Source organism: Capsicum annuum, chromosome 5 (assembly GCF_002878395.1).
Source record: "Capsicum annuum cultivar UCD-10X-F1 chromosome 5, UCD10Xv1.1, whole genome shotgun sequence".
NCBI lineage: Eukaryota > Viridiplantae > Streptophyta > Magnoliopsida > Solanales > Solanaceae > Capsicum > Capsicum annuum.
Genome location: NC_061115.1, coordinates 108,328,787 through 108,351,235, shown reverse-complemented (window position 1 = coordinate 108,351,235; position 22,449 = coordinate 108,328,787). Strand labels below are relative to the sequence as shown.

The window sequence follows — 22,449 nt, the reverse complement described above, 5'->3', positions numbered from 1 at the left end:
ACAAAATCCCATCCTCTGACCATCATTCAATAATGACTGGAAATGACGAAAAAAATACATTGACCATCAGGGACAATGTAATAGCAAAACAGAGTGAAATGATTGTGGAACTCGCAAGAAAGCTAGAAATGCTTTAGAAAGAAATAAATCATACTCGAGATTTGGCTAACCTGGCCATCACTGTCAATGCTTCCACTCCAGGAGGACACGGAACTCCGCTCTAAATCCCTCCCCTCAGTACTCCTATTCTTGGGGATCAGCCGAATAATATATCATCCATCTCTGCCCCTCCACTTGTCCAAAATACCAATCGTGAAAATAACCCAGATGCTTACCATCCACAAAATCCATCCCTCGCCCCACAAAACCCTTCTTTGAATCCATAAAATTCAATCCCAAATCCCCAGAACCCATTGTTAAATCCATAAAATCTATTCCTAAATCCATCAAATCTACCTCTGAATCCACCAAATTCATTTCTAAATCCGCAAAATCCTTCTCAAATTCCACCAAACTACTCTTAAATTCCACAGAGCTTTTCTAATTTTCAAAACGCCCTCCCCACCTACCAACCAACTTCCTTTCATCCATGAAATCAAGCTGCTCTTCCATATCCTCCTCAAGTCATTATGTCCCCTGACATTTATAATGCCCTTCCTAATCTTGAGATAGACCATTACGAGGAGAAAGAGAAGGAGTGGAAGACCGAGCGTGAAAAGAAATTGCTAGCCATGAATGAAGAGATTATGAGAATCAAGGAATCTCACGGGGCAGGTGATAATGATGCTTTGGGGTATGATGATTTAGGTGTGCACCTCGAAGTAGATCTACCAGAAGGTTACAAGATCCCTAAATTTGAAGTGTTTAACGGTACCTGAAATCCAATGGCCCATCTAAGAAGGTATGTTGATCAGATAGTTGGGATAGGAATAAATGAGGCATTATTGCTACGCTTATTCAGCCGAAGCTTAAGTGGCAAAGCCTTAGATTAGTTCTTGTCTCAAGAACTGAAAAGATGGTCTAATTGGAAGGCGTTGGATAAAAGTTTTCTCGATAGATTTGCAATTTAACATTGAGATAGTCCCTGATCGATACTCACTAGATCGTATTAAGTAGAAGAATGATGAGAGCTTTTGAGACTACGCCTTCCGTTGGAGAAAAAAGGCTGCTAAAGTGCAACCTCCTATATCTGAGATGGTATCTGTATTCTCTCATGCTCAGGAGGGAGAATTTTATACTAGGATGGTATCCGTGGTCAGGGCGACATTCGCAGATTTGGTAAAAATTGGGGAATTTTTAGAAGAAGGCATTCGAACAGGAAAGATTGTCAAAACCCCAATATCATAAATTGTCAAAACCCCAATATCATCTCGGACTTCCATGTTCCCAAAGAAGAAAAGGGAAGACATAGGTCAGGTCTCTGCTAATTCTTTTGATAAATTGAAGAGGAAATTCAAGCCTAGTAATATTCTTTCCTCACCACCATCACCAATTCTTCAGCCTGTATTCTATGCCCAACCCCAATATCAAACTCCATTTCCCCAGTGTCAAGTTCTGTAGCCAAATTATCAGTCTCATGTTCAAGCTATTCTTCGAAACAATCAAATAAACTTTCAAGAACCTCCAAACTATCATCAATTACCTCCTCCTGCTAATCAAAATCAGTATAACCCCCCACGTGTAAACCTTGAAAAAAAGCCCCCTAGAAAATTCACTTCATAGCTGAAAGTCGTACCCAACTCTTCGGAAGATTGATGAAGGCTGGTTATTTACAGCCTATTCCACCAAAGCCTACCAATCTTAATTCTCGATTCTTTCATGCCGATCAAAATTATGCCTATCATTCAGGAGCAGTGGGGAACAGTACCGAGGATTGTATTAACTTGAAACATAAGATCCAAGATTTGATCGATCAGAAGGTCATCACGCTTCAGTCACCGACACCAAATGTTAACAGTAATCCACTGTCTAATCACGGGGGACCTACAGTTAACATGATTGAAATAGAGGGTGAATGGGCATTGAGCAAGGCCATCACTAAGGTAAATTCAGAAGGACTCAAAAGAACAGAAGAAGTGAAGAAGATAGAGAAAGTTGTGGCCACCTTAAGTAAGGATTTGGAAGGAATTATTGAGCCTGTTATGGTCTTAGGAAAAGTATTTAAGCAAGGAATAGAGTACCAACCAAGAAAGGAAGATGAGATCGAAGATAATTCAAAGGAGAGTCTATTTAGGCCCTTGCTGCTCTTGTACCAGTCATTTCCCATACATGAGATGTCAAATGATGATGGTCTTGGGGATGGGATAGGAGATCTGTTCGAAGGATGCAATACTCTACCAGAAGATTTCCTAAAGACCGGTGGGGTGAAGGAGAATGCATAGGGGAGGCCTTGCAAAACTGGACCTCCACTCCACTCATAACCTGTCACCCATCGTGGTAGATGAACGAGCAATTACTAATAGTTTTTAAAATTGGTGATGATCCGGAGGAGGCCCCGTGATTCACTCTTTTATGTCTCTAATTTTTGTCTTGTGTTTTACAACTTTTAAAAAGGCATAGGCCCACATTTGCGTGGGTCATGAGCCATAGGTTTTATTTAATTTCCAAAAGGCCTCCATTTATTTAAGAAGTTATTTTTTAAAATATAATTATCTAGCATGATTTATTTTGGTAGCAATAATTTAAAAATCTGCCAATGTCATGTCATGTCAAGGGTTAGATGAACAAAGTGAAGGAAATAATGACGAACAAAAAAGGTGATGAAGAGCAGTTAGTAGTAGATACAGAGGAATGCGAAAATCAAAAGAAGCCCAACCTGGAAGAGCCCTAATCCTACCTAAGATAGATGGTCAAGAGTGAACCAAATCAATCAATTCTGATGCGGTAAAGAGATATTGTGCTTGAAAAATGTTATAGTTTTTGTTTCTTGGCTTATTTGTAATCGCCTTTATAATAGTATCAATTTTATGATGTGTAATTTCCTAGAACCCCTTCCCTTTATGTACAAACTACGTTTGACCTGAATTCCCAAAAAGGGATACGTAGGTGGCCTATGCCGGCTTCGGTCAACTCCTTAGGAAAATTTATCATTTTCTTTTATTTACGAACTACGTTTGACCCAAATTCCTAACAAAAGGGATACGTAGGCAGCCCATGTCGTCTTCGATCAACCCATTTGATTTTTCTATATATTCTTAGCATAGTCTTGAACTACGATTGAACTGATTCCTGCTTCAATGGGATACGTAGGTGCTCGAACGGCTCGGTTATTAACCCCAGGAAATGAAAACTGGGGAAGAATTTTTGAAAAGAAATCTCGAAAATTCGCAAGAGAAGATCAACATCCAACAAAGAGAATGAAGATCAGCAAAGACTTCAGATCCGCTCGAGATGATCTCAGACAACTTTAAACTGGGGCAGAAATTTTGAGGGAGGCCTCAAAATTTCCACCAAATACTGGAATATATTTCAAATTCCCCGGCACCAAAGGTTAAAGCCAAGCTTTTGAAGCCACCAACTGCAAAAAAGTCTAGGTAGACTCAATTTTTGGCTATGACAAAAACTATTTGACGAACCCTCCAACAATGATCATGAGTTTTGGAAATCATCCGTCGGATATAGTCAAAACCACGAGGAAGACGTTCGTTGAGCTAGTACATAACATGGCTGACAAAGATTTTCTAAAGCTTTTACAGATACTTTCGAAACTATTTGCTAAAAATAAGACTATTTTTAAAAAAAAATCTTTACAAATATTTTACTTAGTGATTGCCTAGGCGTCTATAGGAGCAGGGACCCAGGGTGGAGGTACCAATGTGATGAGGCACCTGAAAGATGGCGAGGAGAAAATCAAGGATCGAAGAAGGTCGACACAGAGTAGTTTTATTCAAACTAATCATTTCTTTGTGGATGTAGGGATCGATACAAAAAAATGAGCATTTCTTTCAAAAAATCCCCAAGCTAGTCGGGAGTCATACCAGAGCATATAATGCTTAAGAGCGGTACTTTTGGTAGCCCAAAAACGGGCTCAACACCCATTTATCGACGACCTTTTGAATTGTCCATCTCATTTCTTGAGATCATGGAAGACAAACAAAGGCGTCTTTTTTTTTTTACAAATATTATATTTAGAATTTTTCTCAAAAGATGGTCGCTCGCAAAAACGACTTTGTTTCTACTAATTGTCTATCTTGAGTACAGGTACATGTAGAAAGAAAGACGCAAACAAACGAACTCAGGTAAAACTGTTTTTAAATCGCCAAGAGGGCCATTTATATTATTTCCAAGAGGGCCATTACATATTATTGCCAAGAAGGCCATTTCATAACATTGCCCAAAGGGCCATTTCATATTATTGCTAAGAGGACCATTTTATAACATTGCCAAGAAGGACATTTCATATCATTGCCAAGAGGGCCATTTCATATCATTGCCAAGAGGGACATTTCATATCATTGCCAAGAGGGACATTGCATATCATTGCCAAGAGGGCCATTTCATATCGTTGCTAAGAAGGCCATTCATATAATTGTCGAGAGGTCCATTGCATATTATTGCCAAGAAGGCCATTCAATATCTGTTGACACGCAAGACATAAACGTTGGGTCGAGGATATCATCATCATTTAATATCTATTGACACGCTAGACACAAATGCTGGCGTCGAGGATATCTCATATTTTTATGGATCAACATTTGAATGCATCAAGAGCACGTGATTTGAAGGGACGCCTTTAAGTTATTATCTGAAGACGAGCGATATATGAAATTTCCTAGAAATTGATAATTTGAGGGTCATCTATAAGTCATATTATTTGAAATAGGATAATGTGCAAGATCACCTATGAATTGATAGCCTGTAGGTCATTCGTAAGCCATAACAATATCCTAACCAAATAGTGTGCAAGATCGCCCAAAAATCAAAAGTCCGAAGGTTAACCATAATTCGCAACTAAATCCTTACCGGAGAATATGAGAGATTATCAAATTGATACGTTCAAGGGTTCTCTATAAGCCACGTCATATCCAGGATCGATTATGTGCAGGATTACCCAAGGACTAACAATTTGAGAGATATCTATCAGTCATATTGTATTCAAGGTCGGATGATGTGCATGAACACTTGAAATCTAGCGATTGAAGGGATATCTATAAACCATCTCTTATCCAAGATCGGATAATGTGCAGGATTACCTAAAAGTTAGCAATTCAAAGGATATCTATAAGTCGCCTCGTATCCAACATCAAATAATACGCAAGATTATCTAAAGATTGACAATTTAAGGGAAATTTATAAAGCGATCATCGGCTATAACCGGAGAGGTTATCATTCCACATACAACAAGTGATATAGGTAACCAAAAGGGTTGCCACACCAGCACAAGATCACACGATTGTAGGTACCGTTTCACATAAAGTATCGTCGGTGTCCAAAAGGGCCACCCCACTTTGAAGACATATTTGCTCAACAAATAAGCTAATTATGCAATAACCAAGAAGGTTGTTGTGTCTTTTATTGTGAGTTATTTCCTGCCAAACAGGTACAAGAAAGGATAACTTCACTTTTAGACAACAGCTCACACGGAGATATGGTAAAAAATTATACACCTCTTTCGTGAATTGGGCTTATTGCTAATGATTTCTGTTTGAGATATTGTTGAGAGCATCCGATCGGATGAAAATCTCAAATCAATACCACAGGTGAGAACGACTCCAAAAAGGATGCAGCACAATGTGAAACTCTTTCTAAGCAGCAAAACGGGACACAGTCTAAAGAGGGACATCAAACTCTTTGGACGCGAGCTAAAGGATGATCGCCACCACCATCTAATCACACCCCTGTTAGAAGGCATGTGGGAATTCTGGGATATTCTGGTTTTAGCTTCACCTTCGGGATATTCCTAAACTCATACCGAGGGTAAATTTCTTTTTCTTTCAAATCAGAGTGACAACATACCTAGAGTTTTGGAAATTATGTCCAGGTAAATTCTTACCTATGGATGTGAAGAGCTCCACGTTCATGTTTAAGAGGTTACAAGCCTCTTTTCTGCAACTCGATCAACTTTTTACTCATCCCGAGCGAAAGATCATCTGAAATAGAAGACTATCTTTTCTATCGATCGAGTCGAACTACAGGCAGTCTGATTCCCTGAGTATCGGGATATATAGGTTGGGATCTATGTAGAAAACTCGACTGCATTCCAACCTCCCCTAAATCCCTTTATTCCCCAGCTTGTCGGTTTAACTAAAAACTCTAAAACCGTGATAGTTGGTGAATTTTCTTGAAAACTATGCTTAAAATCAAACTTTATTAACTACAAGTGGCCTGAATTCTCATAAAATCTGAGATATGTAGGAAACCTGATACCGAGGTTCGGCCATAACTCCATAAAACTCGTGAGAAAGACAACCTCTTCCAGATTCGAATTTATGGTCGGGCAAAATTAGGAACGTCAACCTTCCTTTGCCCAGGATTACTTGCATTCACTCTACCCAAAGGGAGGGGGCAGTTGTTGACACCTAATTTTTGTCCTCCACAACCCAATTTAATTTTGAGTTTCTTCAATTTTAAAATAAAGTCACAACAATTATTTTATGCCAATAAATGCAATTAAAAATATTTGTTTGAGTTAATTTTGTCATTTAATTAACGATTATACGTTTTCATATTTTTATACGAGAACGTATAAATTTTGTTATTTAAATGAACATTCTTTATTAAAATTAGACTTTTATTGATTACACTTGAAAATTAATCTAAATGGATAAAGTCTTGATTTTAAATATGATTTATTCTCAAAATATTTTATTTGGAGGATTATTTATTTGATTTTTATCAGATCAATAAACTCAAGGTTAATTTGCTACTTAATTCATGTCGGATTGCGAATCAATTTAGCGAACTAATTAAATATGACCTCAATTGAAATCAAATTGGCCCAATTGTAATGCAATTGACCAATGGATATTCAATTTGGTTAGAGTTTAAATAAGTCGCTTAAATTATAATTCAATCTTATTCCCTCAAATTACCATTTCCTAATTGGGATTATTTTTATCCAATTAAATTTATGTAGGATTATTTAATAACCTTAATTAGATTTAATTAGGGTTATCAAATAACCCCCAAATCAACCCCAATTTTGGCCCAACAGCTTCATAAAACCCAACCCACCAGCCTCTTTTCTTCTAATTAAACCAACCAGCCCACCTAAGAAACAAAGCAGTCCAGCGGCCCATTTTTATTTCTACTCCATTCTCAGCCCAATAACCATAACTGCCCCAAAACTTGACCCGACCCACTACTCTATTTCCTTCTTTTCCCACAAGACACTAAAACATTACCCAATCTCAGCAGCTAAGCTGCATACAACCAATAGAAACAGCAACCTCAACAACCTGAATTAACTTCAAAAATCCGAACCTGACCCACCAACGACCCACAATCTACCAACCAACAACTTGACCTGACCTTAATCTTCAGCGTACCAGCTGAACCGATTCCTCACGCACCTCATGCATCAATAGGACGAGAAAAAGAGCCAAAAACCTTCTAGAAACAAACTAGGTGTCACCCCAACGTCTATCTCCGCGAATCTCAAGATAATACATACAATTTCATACGCAGTTAGGTGATTTTTATTGGTTTTGTGGGAAAATTATTTTTTCCTTTTTAATGGTCCACCCATTGTAATTTGGCTGAAAAATCCAAAAAAAAAAGGGTACAATTTGTTAGCATTCTCATCTTTTGAATTCAAAAAGTGAACCCTCAACCCCCCTCTCAATAAATAGATCTCTCTAGAGCAAGAAAAGATGAGGGTTTTATTCTGGGTCACTATTTAGGAAAAAAAATTTAGGTCTGGGAAAAGAAAAAAAAAATTCTTGGGTTCAAACCATTTGAGAGGAAAAACCAGAGAGAAAAGAGAGGATGAAGAAAATTTTGAAGGCTAAACGGTTTATTTTTTAGTAAAGATTCTCTTTCATTTTTTTCTGAGTTTGGTAGATTAATTGGAGGTCTTTGAGTTGATAACACGGATTTTCGGTGGTGGAGCATATCGAAGTTAGCTCATTATCCCGTTTTTCTGCCCTAAAAGAGGTAAATATACTCTCGTCCCTTTTAGTTTATCATTTTTTGCTTTCATCTCTTTCTTCATAGCCATAGTTGTTGGTCATAATTGTGAATAAGGTAGGATTGTTCACTGTAGATGGCCATGATGGCCCTGGGATTTGTTTGTGATATTGTTGTTTTAATTGTTTTCCCTTTTCCCTCAAAGTTCTGATTCTGTATTTATTTCTAAGAAAAAGAAAAGTTATGTTTGAATGTTACTTTGCCTGAGTACACCTTCATCCAAAAAAATTTTATTTTTAACTTTCATATGTTTGTAATTGTTTGTTGTAGAGGCATTGAAGGTCGTAGGTTTTGTTGTAATGTTGATTCTCGTTTCAATCTCATTCTGTGCTATCTGTAAGCTGCTATATGTAAGACGCTGAAGAATGTTGTTTTTCCTGCGCGTTTAAGCTTTGTTTTCCTTTACTGCGTATTTTGCTAAAGTGTGAACTTTTAAACATATCCTCTTCCTTTGTCTTGCTCTACAAATGTAAATAACGCATCGGCCAAAAATCGGTTGAGTTGACCTTTATGTCGTGATTTATTTAACTACTCAGGTTAAAAAATTGCCTCTCGATGAAATTTTGTACAGCATATGCTTTTGATTGCCTGTTTAAAGTGGCTAGTTCTATTTGCTATTGATAATTTGATTTTGATTGGAAATCATTAGATAAATTATGTTAAATTCGGGCTCGACTAATTGTTTTGGTTTATATATATTGTCTTCTTCTGATTTTATCTTTCCATTCAATTTTGTCGTGCTTCAGTAAAGATCTTGATCATTTGCTCAAAAATGTTAAATCTGCTTTTTGATGTACTATGACTTATTGAAATTTGCTGACTTTCCCCTTAGAAATTATATGTCGTAACTATGTTGGTTGTCTCAAAGTGCTTTTTTTTAGAACCTATGAGAATGTTTTGAAGGTTGTTACATCCTGAGGTCCCTCCATGACCCTGTTGGTGAGTGAAAGTTTTCTTGTGAAACCGTCAAAGAAAAAGGATGGACTAAGCAAGTCTCATTAGTCGGTTGTGCATTTTTACCTTTGTTCTTTAATTATAGGATTTTACATACTTCAATTTGATTTATTTTATTTCTCTACGTGTCACATTTAAGTTTATCCCTTTATTTCTAAACAAAGTCATCTAGGTGTGTGTGAACCCTGCATAACATGATTTCTTGAACTATGTTCCGCCTTGAAAAGCTAAATTTTCTTTCCAATTCTCTTATTCTACTTGGACTATTATTATGCACAAAGACTTGATCTATAGCTCTCTTTGATAATTCCCTTTCTTTAGAGTTAGCCTCTATTTTCTTCTTGGTTACGTGGGTTAATGCTTATATTGTGCTAAAAGACTTGTTTTCTTGTTATCATATTTGCATCGCCTCTTTACTTTCGAAATCTTATGTCATTTGTTCTTGCACTAATTCTGTGAATATAGTCCTTTTCTTTTATCCTTATTCATCCTTAGCCCAAACAAAAGGCATAAAGCATGAAAATGCATGTCCTTGTTTTGTTTTTCATTTGTCGGTTCTCATTTTTATCATGTGTAAATGTGTATGTGCATCATTATCATACAAAATTTGGTCCTTGATGTCTCTTTTATTTGAGGTATGTTTGTTTCGAATGAGCATTAATCCCTTTATTCTTTTCTTTGCATGAACTCGCTCGGGAGTCCAATTGGGCTCTTTTCCTTGCATTACGCAATAGGCCATTAAGGTCCATCCTTTAGAAGACTTTGAAAATCAGTTACATGGCATATGGATACGAGGAATCAAAAGAAGAATGGGTTGAAGTTCCATCTTTGAAGCGGCAAAGGGGACTTGAAAATCTCGTTATTTCTTCTTTATTGATTTATTTATCCATTGTTTCCATTATTTATTTATTTACTTATTTATATTTTTGTTTATTTAGTAAATTATTTATTTATTCATTTGGGCCTCGAAGCCAAAGTTGTAAATTTAATACAGGTGGAGCGAGACTCGAGCTGAAAAGGGAACATAAAATTAGGACAGGTGAAAGATGGGTCAAAAACCCAACTAGATTAGGACAGGGTCGACGGTTTGGGCTTAAAAGCCTAAATCACTACTTCTCCCCTTTCCCTTTTTTCTATTTGCTTACTTGTTTTACGTGTGTTTTGCGAACCTAGTAAAATCCTTAGTCAAGTCGCTAAAAAACTGATTTTGCATAAACACCAAAATATTCCTAAAATCGCTTTTCTTTTCAAAAAATAAACTTTTTCAAAGTTAATCAAAAGACGATTTTCAAACAGTCCGGATAACCGCAAGTTAGTGGACGTTTTAGGTGCCTAATACCTTCCTAAAACGTTAATTGGAACCGCTTATCTAGAATCTCTAACTTAAAACGATTTTTCTGTTTTGAATCGTTTGCAGTAACTCTCTAAAGGTTTCTTAATTCTTTTTCAAAATTAAGTGGCGACTCTAAAAAAGTCAAAATCTTCGCAAAATAGAGATAAAATTATATTCAATAAAGGGAAAAGTGTTTAGCTTAAATAAGTATTGACCTTGAATTTTAAACAATAATTACTCTTAACAAATTAAATTAGATTATATTGGAGTCCTCTTCTACTCTATATTTCTTTTGATAAAATCTTACTTTATATTTCATTTTATCATTTTTACTATGCATAATAAAACTTATCATTTTAATTGTACGTAATACAAAACATATTAATTGTAAAATATAAGTATATAAAATAGTTAACCAATAATCCTATTTAGATTATAATAGTATAAAATTATAATTTAAAATAATTACTTATCAATATTTATATTTTTAAAGAACATATTGATTACTTTTAATATTTTACAAATTTATTAATTTTAAATAACTAAGAAAAAATGTAAAATTGCAAGGGTAATGAAGAATAACAAACTGGTCTTCTTTTATTCATTTTTATCTTTGTAAGAATATTTTTAATTTCAAATATCTATCTCTTGAAGAAACAAGTTATATATTACATTTAAAAAAGCTAGAATAAGAAATAACAATAAATTGATCGTCTTTTAACAAATTGATATAATATTTAAATTCAAATTTAAAGTAAAACGAAATTTGAGTTGAAATAAAGTTCTAAATTCTTGAGTAATTTCTTAGTATAGATAAACAAAATAATTAAACAAAACTTAAAGATAAACCACAAACTTTAGGAAAATGGGGTGTTGGGATTTTTAAACTAATTTTTAAAAGGCAATTAGATAATAAACGTATTGCAATCCATAAATCAAAACTTCAAAAGATATAAAATAAAAGCTCAAAACATTCATAAGTAAACAAAATAGAAATACTTATTTTGTATTGATAAAAATCGTGAAATTTTCAAAATGTGTATTTAATATTATTGTTCTATTTTTAATGTTATTTTATTTCATTATTTTTCTGTATTTGATACAATTATATGCAATTTATAATATGTATTTAATATCACATTCACATATTTACTTTTTAAGAAGGATTATAAAACAAATTTATAGATATTTTAATTTGTTTATTCTTTTTTAATTTTACATAAACCTTTTTAGTGATTTTAGGCGTCACATAGTTTCATGATATAAAGAAGGAAAATTAAGAGCACAAAGATGAATTGTAGAATATGAGATAAGATTATGTTTCTCTAGGTGTAAAAGTGTTTAACTTGAATTTTAAATTATAATCACTTTTAACAAATTAAATTATTTTGAAATCTTCTTTTAATCTATATATCATTTATTTTGTTATGCATGATAAAATTTATCTATTCTAATTTCTATATTTTGAGATATGAAGTAAAAAACTCAACTACTTATACGTGTAGCAAAAAAAAGTAATTTAATTTGAAATCAAATTACAAAAAAGTAAAGTAATTAAATATAATAGAAAAAAATGCACATTAAGGATTTGTTGTTGTGGTGGTGGGTGGGTGGGTGGGTGGGGGGATTTAAATTAATTTTTAGAATGTAATAAAACAATTAGATAATATCATATTTATGTTACTATTTATAAAATTTTATAGTAGAATAAACTTTTACATTATTTTTTCTAATAAAAAATCTTTAGATTGTAAATAATAAAATAAAGAAAAACATAAATACAATTTATTTTGAATTACATGATTGTTTTTATTCATATAAATTTCGTTAGAGGTGGGGTGAGGGGGAGGGAAGGGGATATTAGCAATCTATTACCTTTAAATTGTGAATAATATAATTAAAAAAATATAAAATATAATTTTTTTTTACAATGACATGATTATTTTTTCATATAAATTTAATTAGAGATAAGAGGGATTTAGGTGGGGGGGGTGGAAAGGGGGGGGGGGGGGTAAGATATTTTTATTTTAAATTCAAGTTAGCCTTCTCAAGTGGATAAAGAGGTGGACTATCTGATTTTGAAATAGGCGAGGTAGGGACGGGAGGTGGGTGTGGCAGATTTTATTTTTTTCGCATTTCATTGAGAAATAATATGATAGTTGAACTTTTCTTTAAGGTAATATGATTTAATATGCTCAAGCGAGACATTTCAATATAAAATAATTAGAAATAATATTTTAATTTTATCCGCACATCGCGCGAATACGTATACTAGTGAAATACTAATAACATTTCAATTATAAAAAAAATAGTGAGTACAATTGTAGTTCAACCTCTAATTGTGGTATTAAATAGTAGAGTCCACCAAAATTTATAGTTGACAGTGTTAGAAATCAGCTCGTATGTACTTTATCTATGTGGAAACTTAGAAGTTTAATAATGAAATAATGTGCTATATTTATTAATTTTATGATAAATCTATATTTTGATAATATTATTCAAATTTAATTGTTAGTTTCTTCTACTTCAAAAATTATTGTTAGAAAATTCATAATTCATATAGAGGACAATGAATTACTTCAAACATACACAATTAGAATTTCTAGTTAGTAGGAAGAAATCACAATATAATTATTTTAAAAGATTTCTATAAAGAAAAAAATCCCGATACATATTAAAGCACATCATTATAATAGCACAAATCACTCGACATAAGATAAAATTAGGAGATATCATATGACTATAGACTGATCTATAAAAGCTTTTGAAACTAGAAGAAGGAATGTTGAATTTATTTCCTTGGCGACATTAGCATCTTTCTTTTGAACATTTAGATATTGTAGGCTCTCCTCCAACAAAGGATTTCTTTTAGATAGAAAGGTGGTCTGACTCTATTGGATCAAGTTATGTCCTCAGTCTTCTACTATACAAAAAAGACAGTTTGTAGGTGGTCTGACAAATTCACGATGTTTATTTTAAATTAAGTGACAGAAGCTAGGGTTTTGTTCATCTTTGGACACGAATTTGTATAATTTAAAAATGTTAGTTTTCAAATTATTTTGGCCAATCTTGTGATGTTATTTGGAGAAACTATATTATCTCTTCAACTTGGGTTTAAAATTAAATAAAATCTCTTAATTTTGAACAATAAATATTTTGCCTCTTTATTTCATTTAAAAAATATAATTATATATTCCTTTGTCTTTTTTTTTTGTTGTTGCTTTTTAAATATTATAATTTGTGTCTTTTTTAACATAGTATTATGTACTTATCTATAAAATAAATAGAAAGTCTAATTTATAAAATAAAAATATCAAATAGTTGGAAGCCTTATTAATATCTATGTCAAAGAATAAGAATTATTTAAATTTAAAGTTTAAAATAAGGAACTATTTGATTATTTTTATCTCACATTTTAAGTTATTTCTAGCAATTATTATATTTCAAGGAAAAAAACACAAACTTGATTGAATTTATTAGATAGAAAAAGAGAGAGAAAGAGAGGTAAATGACTTTACTACTTACCACGGCAACAGTACAATCCTTAAAAGTAATCTCTCCATAGCTCATTACTTATCAGTTTCTTTTTGTTCCGAATTTACCCCCTAAAATTCTAATACCAATGCGGAACAAACTTCCTATAGTGTCGTTTGCTAGAAGCATATTCGTAACACATTATTCTCACAAATGTCAACACCAGATTCTACCTCTCAACTTTTGCCCTGTAAGCAACTATAATAATATTTGCTCACTTAACAAAACATTACACGATCTTCTCCAATGTGGATCTTTAACCTCTGCGCTCCACTTGTTTGAAGAAATGCCTAAACGTGATGTTGTTACATGGAATATTATGATTTCTGGATATAGTCATAATCGGTTTCCAAGAAAATCGCTACGCTTGTATAACAAAATGGTTTCTCAAGGTATCAAGGAGAATTCATCCACTTTCTCTTCTATGTTAAGCATATGTGGTAATGCTGGTTTATACAAAGAAGGGATTGAGATTCACAGTAGAGTTGTTGTTTTGGGATTTAGTATGAACATTTATATTGCCAGTGCACTTGTTAATATGTATATACAAATGGGTCTTAGGGATGTTGCCTTCAAATTGTTTTATGACTTACCTAAACGAAACTTACCTGTGTGGAACTTGGTTTTACGTGGAATTTGTGAATTGGGTGGGTCCAGTACTGAGTTCTTAAGGTTGTATAGTGATATGAAATTGGAGAATGTGGAGCCGAATGGGCTTACATATAGTTATTTGATTCATGGTTGTTGTAAAAAGAGACTTCTTGATAAGGGTACGCAGCTGCATTCACATGTAATTAAGACGGGATGGTTAGAATCAAATGTCTTTTTAGCTAATGCATTGGTGGATTTTTACTCTGCTTGTGGCATTTTGGTTGATGCCGATAAAGCATTTGAATGTATTCCACGTCAGGATGTTATTACATGGAATTCGATGGTTTCCGTCTATGCTGCCAATGATTTATTCCATGAAGCTGTGCGAGTCCTAGAAGAGATGAGATTGTGGGACAAACATCCATCTGCTATGTCTTTCATAGCATTGTTGAATTTAACAAGCCGCAGAAAGGAACTGCTATTGGGAAAACAAATGCATAATTTTGTTATAAAATTGGGTTTAGATTATGGAAGTGTCCTCATTCAGTCGGCTTTGATTGATATGTATGGGAAAAATCATGACATTCAAAGTTCAATTACTGCATTCCAGTGTACCCGTGAGACAAGTCTCGAATGTTGTAATTCAATGATGACATCTTTGCTGCATCTTGGTTTCTTCCAAGATGTGTTTGAGATTTTTAGTCGGATGGTTTGTGAAAATATTGTGTTTGACGAGGTGAGTTTGTCCTCAACAATAAAGGCATTATCATTGTTATCCACTCCTAACTTGGATAACTGTGCGTTGTTGCATTGTTGTGCAATAAAATCAGGTTTTGATTCTGATAGTGTTGTCTTATGTTCTCTGATTGATGCATATTCAAGATCCGGACATCTTAGATTCTCTCAGCAGACATTTGAAGCACTTCCCTCACCTAATATCATCGGTTTCACTTCAATAATCAATGCATATGCTCGGAAAGGTATGGGAAGTCAATGCCTTGCAGTGTTTGCAGAAATGATCCAAAAGGGTCTAAAACCAGATAAAGTAACGTTCTTGTGTATACTGTTGGGCTGCAATCATTCAGGTCTAGTCGAAGAGGGGAAAAAGATTTTTGAATTTATGAGAACTTTTCATGAGGTCTATCCAGACAGGCGGCACTATTCATGTATGGTGGATCTTCTAGGCCGTACAGGTCTACTCAATGAGGCAGAAGAGCTGCTAATGTCTGCATCATCGTCAGGAGATTCTATCATGTGGAGCTCACTTTTGCGAAGTTGCAGGATTCATCAAAATGAGCATGTTGGAAGAAGAGCAGCTAAAAGGTTAATGGATCTTGAGCTAGAGGATCCTTCTTTTTGGTTACAGGCCTCAAATTTTTATTTTGAAATTGGGGAGTTCGAGACTGCCGTATATATTAGAGAGGTCGCAGTGGCGAGGAAGATGAGCAGAGATATTGGCTATAGTTTAATTCGGGTGCATGAGTTCCATTAAATATTCGCTTTATAAAAAAGTGTGTCAAAAGGACAGCATGGCTGTTTGGTCTGCAGGGCATTCTGGATATACTTTTTCTTTAAAAAAGTATATCTAGCAGAATGGAGGGGCTTCCTCTGCCGCTATACCTTTGAAGCAAGGACATTGTGCTGCTTGTGAACTGACTCCACTACCAAAATACAAGTTTCAGAAGAAATTTTTGTGCCTTGTTAGGTCTCTCCAATTACCAAGAAGCTTTTGTCTAGTGCTCCTTTTCTTTTTCAAGATTTTCACATTTGTTGATGAAGTAAAACTACTGCAATGGTAATTTAACTGCCTAAAAGGGGAAATTTTGAAGACCGGCTCTGCAACATTTATTGATGTATGGGTCAGAGAATCTAGAGGAGTACTTTTACTTATGAATAGTATACTGAACCATGGCTGAGGAGTAAAGCAACAATCTTTAAAATTATATTCTTACACTTGAAGTGTGGGCTTGTAGAAAATGAAACACCTTTATCTACTTTCAAGCCAAGCCATATAACCCCACTGAATCCTCCATTTTCAGCACTAACACATCCATATAAATTAATACTCTATGGTCCCTCAGATTTATGTAAAATCTAGAAACACAGAACAAATACCTGAACCCCCTAAATCATGGCTAAGATACTCTTCTTCTTGTTTCTTGTTTTGCTAATGGGGGCTCTTGGAGCTGGAAACATCAATTTTTCAGATGAAGTCATCCTGTCAAAGCTTGAAGATTTGGATGCAGAAGAAGGTGATGAAGCAGATTTTTTTGACCTCCCCAGATGGGGAGCTGATCGTGGAAACAAAATTCTTGTCAATGTAGATAGCTTTGGCGCAGTTGGTGATGGGTCTTCAGATGACACCAAGGTAATTCGTCTTAAAACTGGAATATTCCTCAGACTATATGTTGATCGACTTCTACACGTTTTTTCATTGAAGTCAATTAATGGATTGGAAAAGTGTTAGGCAAGTAAAAATATGACCTTCCTGTATTTACTTTATTCATAATCAAGGTTGTCTTTCGTACTGATTGTTTTCAGGTTTCTATTCTTTACTGTTTAGTTTCTTCTTCTAGTGGGGTGGACAACCTAGACGATCAATTCAATGTTTTCTTGAGTTGTAGGTTATCAGTGCTGCATTTGTGCAATATGCAAGTTATCTTCTCCCACTTTGTCAATTGTACTATCTCAGGCTTTCGTTGATGCATGGAAACAAGCTTGTTCAACACCAAAATCAGTCTTCTTGGTCCCTGCTGGACGCAGTTATCTAGTCAATGCAACTAGGTTCCGAGGGCCTTGTGCAGGCAGATTGAGAGTCCAGGTTACACTAATTGCATCTATTTCACACCTTGTTTCAACTTTTGTCCTCCGTTTTGCTAGAATTTACTCTATAAGAAACTTTTGTATATTATACTTGGTTGAAATCATTATTGTTTCCCTTATAGCACCTATTAAGCCAGCCCAAGCGTACCTTAATAATGCCCTAAACTGGTTAAAAACAGATTGAAGGAACTATCATAGCACCGGATGATCCTAAGAACTGGGATTTTACAAAGAACGGTCGAATTTGGCTTGGCTTCTTTAACTTGACTGGAGCTCTGTTCCAAGGAGGAGGGGTTATTGATGGATCAGGCAGCAAATGGTGGGCAGCTTCATGCAAGAAGAATAAGACAAATGTAACTGACACATGCACTACTAATATGTTCTTTCGTGTTTTGATAGATAAATATGATAGTCTTATTCTTTCTCGTTTTTCTTGTTTTGGGTTTTATCCCTATAACAGCCTTGCGTAGCAGCACCAACTGTAAGTGGACTACCATGAGGGTCTCATGTGTAACTCTTTTCAGAATTGTGAAATCAACTTGCACAGAATTGTAATTGCAGGCTTTAACTATATACACGAGCTCAGGTATAAAGGTGAAGGACATAACAATCCAAAATGGACAACAGATGAATTTTGTCATTTCTCGATCAGACTCTATACAAATAAATGGTGTTAAGGTTTCTGCTTCTGAAGACAGTCCTAATACTGATGGAATTCATATAACTGAATCTACAAATGTTGTACTCCAGAATTCCAGAATTGGAACAGGTCTCGACATCTCTCATAATATCTTCATCTGGATCTCCTTATTTGGACTTATGTTGACCTCAGGAATGAAAGTTGTAACCGCAGAAAGTTCTCTTTTGAAAATAACATTTTAGCATGCAACTGTATTGCTTTTTAAAATGTGCCTTTCAAGTAAGGCACTTGATATCTACCATAAATCTTGGCTTGAGCTCTATGCATCTCTCGCTTTACTATATGAAAAAGCTAGCTTGCAAACACGTACAAGCACTCCTTTCTTGCTACAAGCACTCCTTTCTTGCTCTATGTTTTCTCAAATAAACTGGCACATGCACTGTTATATGGATGTATCTCTATTGATATCATGAATATGTTTTATGGCCACAGAATAAATACTGGTTACCTTCCTTTCTTATTTAGGTGATGATTGTGTCTCTATTGTTAATGCTAGTTCCAATATCAAGATGAAGAGAATTTACTGTGGACCTGGCCACGGAATCAGGTAGTGCATTTCCCTGTTATCGATGCTCTTTCTTTAGAAGTTCTGCAGAAGGGATATAGGAGTCAATCAATAAATTCGAGTGTCAATTATGAAAGAGTAAGCGACAATATCGTTCTCACGTTGTCTTCTAAACTCATTCTGTTGCATGAATGATGCTGCCAGCATCGGGAGCCTTGGTAAGGACAACTCTGTTGGTATAGTCACTGGGGTTGTACTTGATAATGCATTTCTCAAAGGTACCACAAATGGTCTGCGGATCAAGACATGGCAGGTATGGCGTTTAGTATTGTGTGGTACTTGAATTTATCCCTATGTATGACATCACCTGCATGATTCTTTGAAAATTAAGACTTTTTAAACTGATTTTACTACAGCTTTCCTTTTAATTAGCAAATAACTGCAGCTCAGTGACCACGTCATGCAAAAGATCGATTTTTTAATATAAAATTTGAGCCTCAGAGAGGAAAATCTTGCCCAGTTCGCAGTGGCACTTGGATTTTGTCTGCTAATATATATAAAAAATTCATTTCATCTTAGAATCAGAATGACAAAAGTTCTTGTTCTCTTAGGGAGGATCAGGTTATGTTCGTGGCGTGCGCTTCCAAAATGTAATGATGCAAGATGTTTCCAATCCTATCATCATTGATCAATTCTATTGCGACTCACCAAAGTCTTGCCAGAATCAGGTATTCTTCTCAATTGTCATGTTTTCTACCAAAAATAAGATTCTCTCCAATAGTTGGGAAAGTTAATGTGACAAAGTGTCCTTTGTTCTTGACATCATAGACTTCTGCAGTTGAGATAAGTGAGATAGTTTACCGGAATGTTAGTGGTACTTCAAAGAGCCGAAACGTAATCAAGTTTGCTTGTAGCGACAACGTACCCTGCAGCCATATTGTTCTGAACAACATCAACTTAGAGACCAGAGATGGCACAGCTGAGGTCTACTGCAACTCCGCCACAGGGATTGGTTATGGTTATATTCACCCATCAGCAGAGTGTCTCAACTCCTCTGACAAGAAAATTGAGCAGAAAATGGACGCTGAACTTGATGAACCAAGGGAAGAATACATTGTTCATTCTGAGCTATGAATTGCCTTCCGCATGTCATCACTCCAACATGATGATTGTTGAAGCAGATGTTTTTACTACACATTTCGTAGCTTAGTGCTTACTGATTTGAGAAATCTCAGATTCTGAGATTCCTAACTAGGTAAGATAACAGCAAAATACTGTTCCACATTGATTCACTAAAATATTTATAAGAAAGATATATTATTTACTCAATTTCTTTCCGTGATAAGTTCAACGTAATACACGCATTTATTAAGTACTAGTTTAGGTGAAGTGCGTGTATCTCATTTTAATGAAATTCACATGTTACACTAAATAAGATATTTATTTAAATTGATAAAGATGAGTATAATAATTAAATTCAACATCTTTTAAATATGTAAAGATGGAGAATTTATTTAATTAAACCTAACCTTTATCAAAAAAATTTCAAAGCCGATTGACATTCATCTACCATCTATAAACTACAACAAAACAATATGATGATAAAGATATATAAAACAATACAATTAAATCTAACCTTTACAAAAAAATTTCTCAAAACTGACAGATATTCATCTGTCACCTGTAAACTACAACAAAATAAATGATAATAGCGATATCAAAACAATACATCTAGACTTAACAAAAAAAAATTCTCAAATTAGAGATACCAAAACAATACAATTAAATATAATCTTTACCTAAAAAAAAAGTGTAAACTACATAAATACCCTAGGTAATGAAAGTAATTACACAAAATCCCCTCTTTTTTTCTCTCTCCCAAATTATGGCAAATATACTCATACATTCGGCCAAGTATTTTACATTGCTCGAATGTATGATAAAGCAGCTAATCCTAAATTTAAGGTAATTAAAATTAGTAATTATTTTACTGTTCCTTAATTAACGGCAATAATTAGCTAACATGAAGTCGTTTATGGCTAAAACTACTAACTGATATTTGAATTTCAAAAAAATTCTTCAACGTTTTTTTTTTGTAATCTTTGGTTCAAGATCTGGAAAGCAAAAAAACAATCAATTTCTTCTACATACGTTCTTCAATACTTCTAAAATCAATATGAATATCCCCATATTGCTGCGACATTCCGGAATCTGACAGTCAGAAATTAGCTATGAGTCATACAAAAGTGACGCAATAATTATTTCGAAAAGTATTACTTTCTTGAAATTGATTTCTACGATCGCCATGGAATTGGATATCAACGAAGTTCGTAAAAAAATTGAAGTTAAATATGTGGTTCAAAGAAATTCTTCTCCAATTGTCCTAAGAAACGAGGATGGAGCAAGGGTTTACGTTGAGTTGAAGAAATAATTTTCTGGGTTGGTTAATTTTCCGCTTTGTATTTCAACTTTCGACAAATCCAATAGTGAAATAGAGTTTGATAAAGAAACAGGTGCTGTAATGTCTATTGAGGGTAGTGAATATGATTCGGTTGCGTTAACAGTTGTTGAAACGGATAATCAGTATGCTATATATGTTCCTGAAATTGAAGTGAAAAACTACATTGCTGATTGCAAGAACACTGAAATAATGGTGAATCAGATTTACAAGGATAAGGAAACTCTTGTTTCAGTAATGGCAAGACATGCAATAGCTAATGGCTTCAACACTAAAGTGAAATGATCCGACAAAAAAAGGTATGATATAAAAGTGTCAAATATATTTGCTAAGCTTATAATATATGGAAATTTGTTGTTAGAGGTTTTGTAGAAGTATTTGTTGTGTAGTTGGGTGATCTATTGCTTATGATTGTTAAATTACGAATGTTTAATGTATGATTATACATGCTTGATAATGTATAAATAAATCGTGCTAGTCAAATAAATGTTTGATAATATGGTTTAAGACATTCTGTAGTTGCTTTTGTTTCTTGTATGTTTTTTAAGTTAAAATACAAATGTATAATATTTTATTATACATACAGAGAAATGTATAATATAGCTGGGCAGTACCATTATTTTCATTTCTGCCTTTCTATTTTCAATTGTAATAGTTTTGTTTAATACATTGACTTAGGTTTTTATATATTGATGCAGCTATGTACTGATTTGTCGTAATAAAGATTGCAAGTGGTTTTTGAAGGCGTCTTGTATGAATGAATCGAAATTATTTGTGATTGAAATATTTGATTCGGAGCATACTTGTAGTCTTAGCGACAGAGTGCTGAATAATGTGGTTACGATAACAAATTTTATGAGTGAATTTACAGCTCCAAAATCAATCAATCACAAGAGAATACACAACCCCACAGACATTATTGAAGAGATGAAAGCTGTTTAGGGAGTCGATATTAACTACATGAAAGCCTGGCGTGCAAACTGTTACACATTAATAGTTAATGTATATGAAATGTATGATATAATAACGTTATACTTTGTTTTATTGTATTATGTTAGATAGAAAAGGTGTCATTTAACTGACTTTTTAAAAAAAAAACTATCAGATTAAATATGAGAATCATCTTTTATGTGTTTGATGACACACTATAAGCTTTTTGTAAAATATATGTTGTTCATGTACGGATGTATAATATCAGATTATACATTTGTGTCATTGTATGAAATAGTATCATACTTCACAAAAGTGAATGTTGTGAGCTATATTTTATATTTTTTTTCCAGGAAAAAACGTATGACAACATATATTATGTTATGTATTACATATATTTAAACGTATTAGATATTACTTCAATGTATTTTTAACTTATAAGAAAATGAACGTTACAGTAAAACTATAAAGTGTTCAAATTCAATATCAGTTTA

General features: G+C 34.0%; 2 protein-coding genes across 2 annotated transcripts; both read left to right on the top strand.

The window, feature by feature from the left end:
- The first annotated feature begins 629 nt into the window (after positions 1-629).
- LOC107852979 (pentatricopeptide repeat-containing protein At5g27110) lies at positions 630-16,338 on the top strand. Its single transcript, XM_016698013.2, has 4 exons — positions 630-870; positions 1,849-2,042; positions 14,115-16,013; positions 16,132-16,338. The coding sequence occupies exons 1-4, from the start codon at positions 630-632 to the stop codon at positions 16,336-16,338; spliced, it is 2,541 nt and encodes an 846-aa protein (XP_016553499.2).
- On the top strand, positions 14,084-19,896 carry LOC107852981 (probable polygalacturonase At1g80170). The gene is made up of 9 exons (XM_016698014.2): positions 14,084-16,907; positions 17,232-17,360; positions 17,542-17,715; positions 17,823-17,843; positions 17,924-18,131; positions 18,528-18,609; positions 18,772-18,880; positions 19,179-19,295; positions 19,396-19,896. Exons 1-9 carry the CDS (start codon positions 16,671-16,673, stop codon positions 19,699-19,701), a joined length of 1,383 nt encoding a protein of 460 aa, XP_016553500.2. The 5' UTR covers positions 14,084-16,670; the 3' UTR covers positions 19,702-19,896.
- The last annotated feature ends 2,553 nt before the right edge of the window (positions 19,897-22,449 follow it).

What these genes read in the sequence shown, in the direction of transcription:
- LOC107852979 (XM_016698013.2), top strand. Translation starts at nt 630, where the DNA reads ATGTCCCCTGACATTTATAATGCCCTTCCTAATCTTGAGATAGACCAT. An exon ending in TGAGCAAGGCCATCACTAAG is followed by an intron (nt 2,043 to 14,114) that starts GTAAATTCAGAA and finishes TGTCAACACCAG; the next exon opens with ATTCTACCTCTCAACTTTTG. An exon ending in TTGGCTATAGTTTAATTCGG is followed by an intron (nt 16,014 to 16,131) that starts GTGCATGAGTTC and finishes TATATCTAGCAG; the next exon opens with AATGGAGGGGCTTCCTCTGC.
- LOC107852981 (XM_016698014.2), top strand. Translation starts at nt 16,671, where the DNA reads ATGGCTAAGATACTCTTCTTCTTGTTTCTTGTTTTGCTAATGGGGGCT. An exon ending in CTTGCGTAGCAGCACCAACT is followed by an intron (nt 17,844 to 17,923) that starts GTAAGTGGACTA and finishes TTGTAATTGCAG; the next exon opens with GCTTTAACTATATACACGAG. An exon ending in GAATTCCAGAATTGGAACAG is followed by an intron (nt 18,132 to 18,527) that starts GTCTCGACATCT and finishes TTTCTTATTTAG; the next exon opens with GTGATGATTGTGTCTCTATT.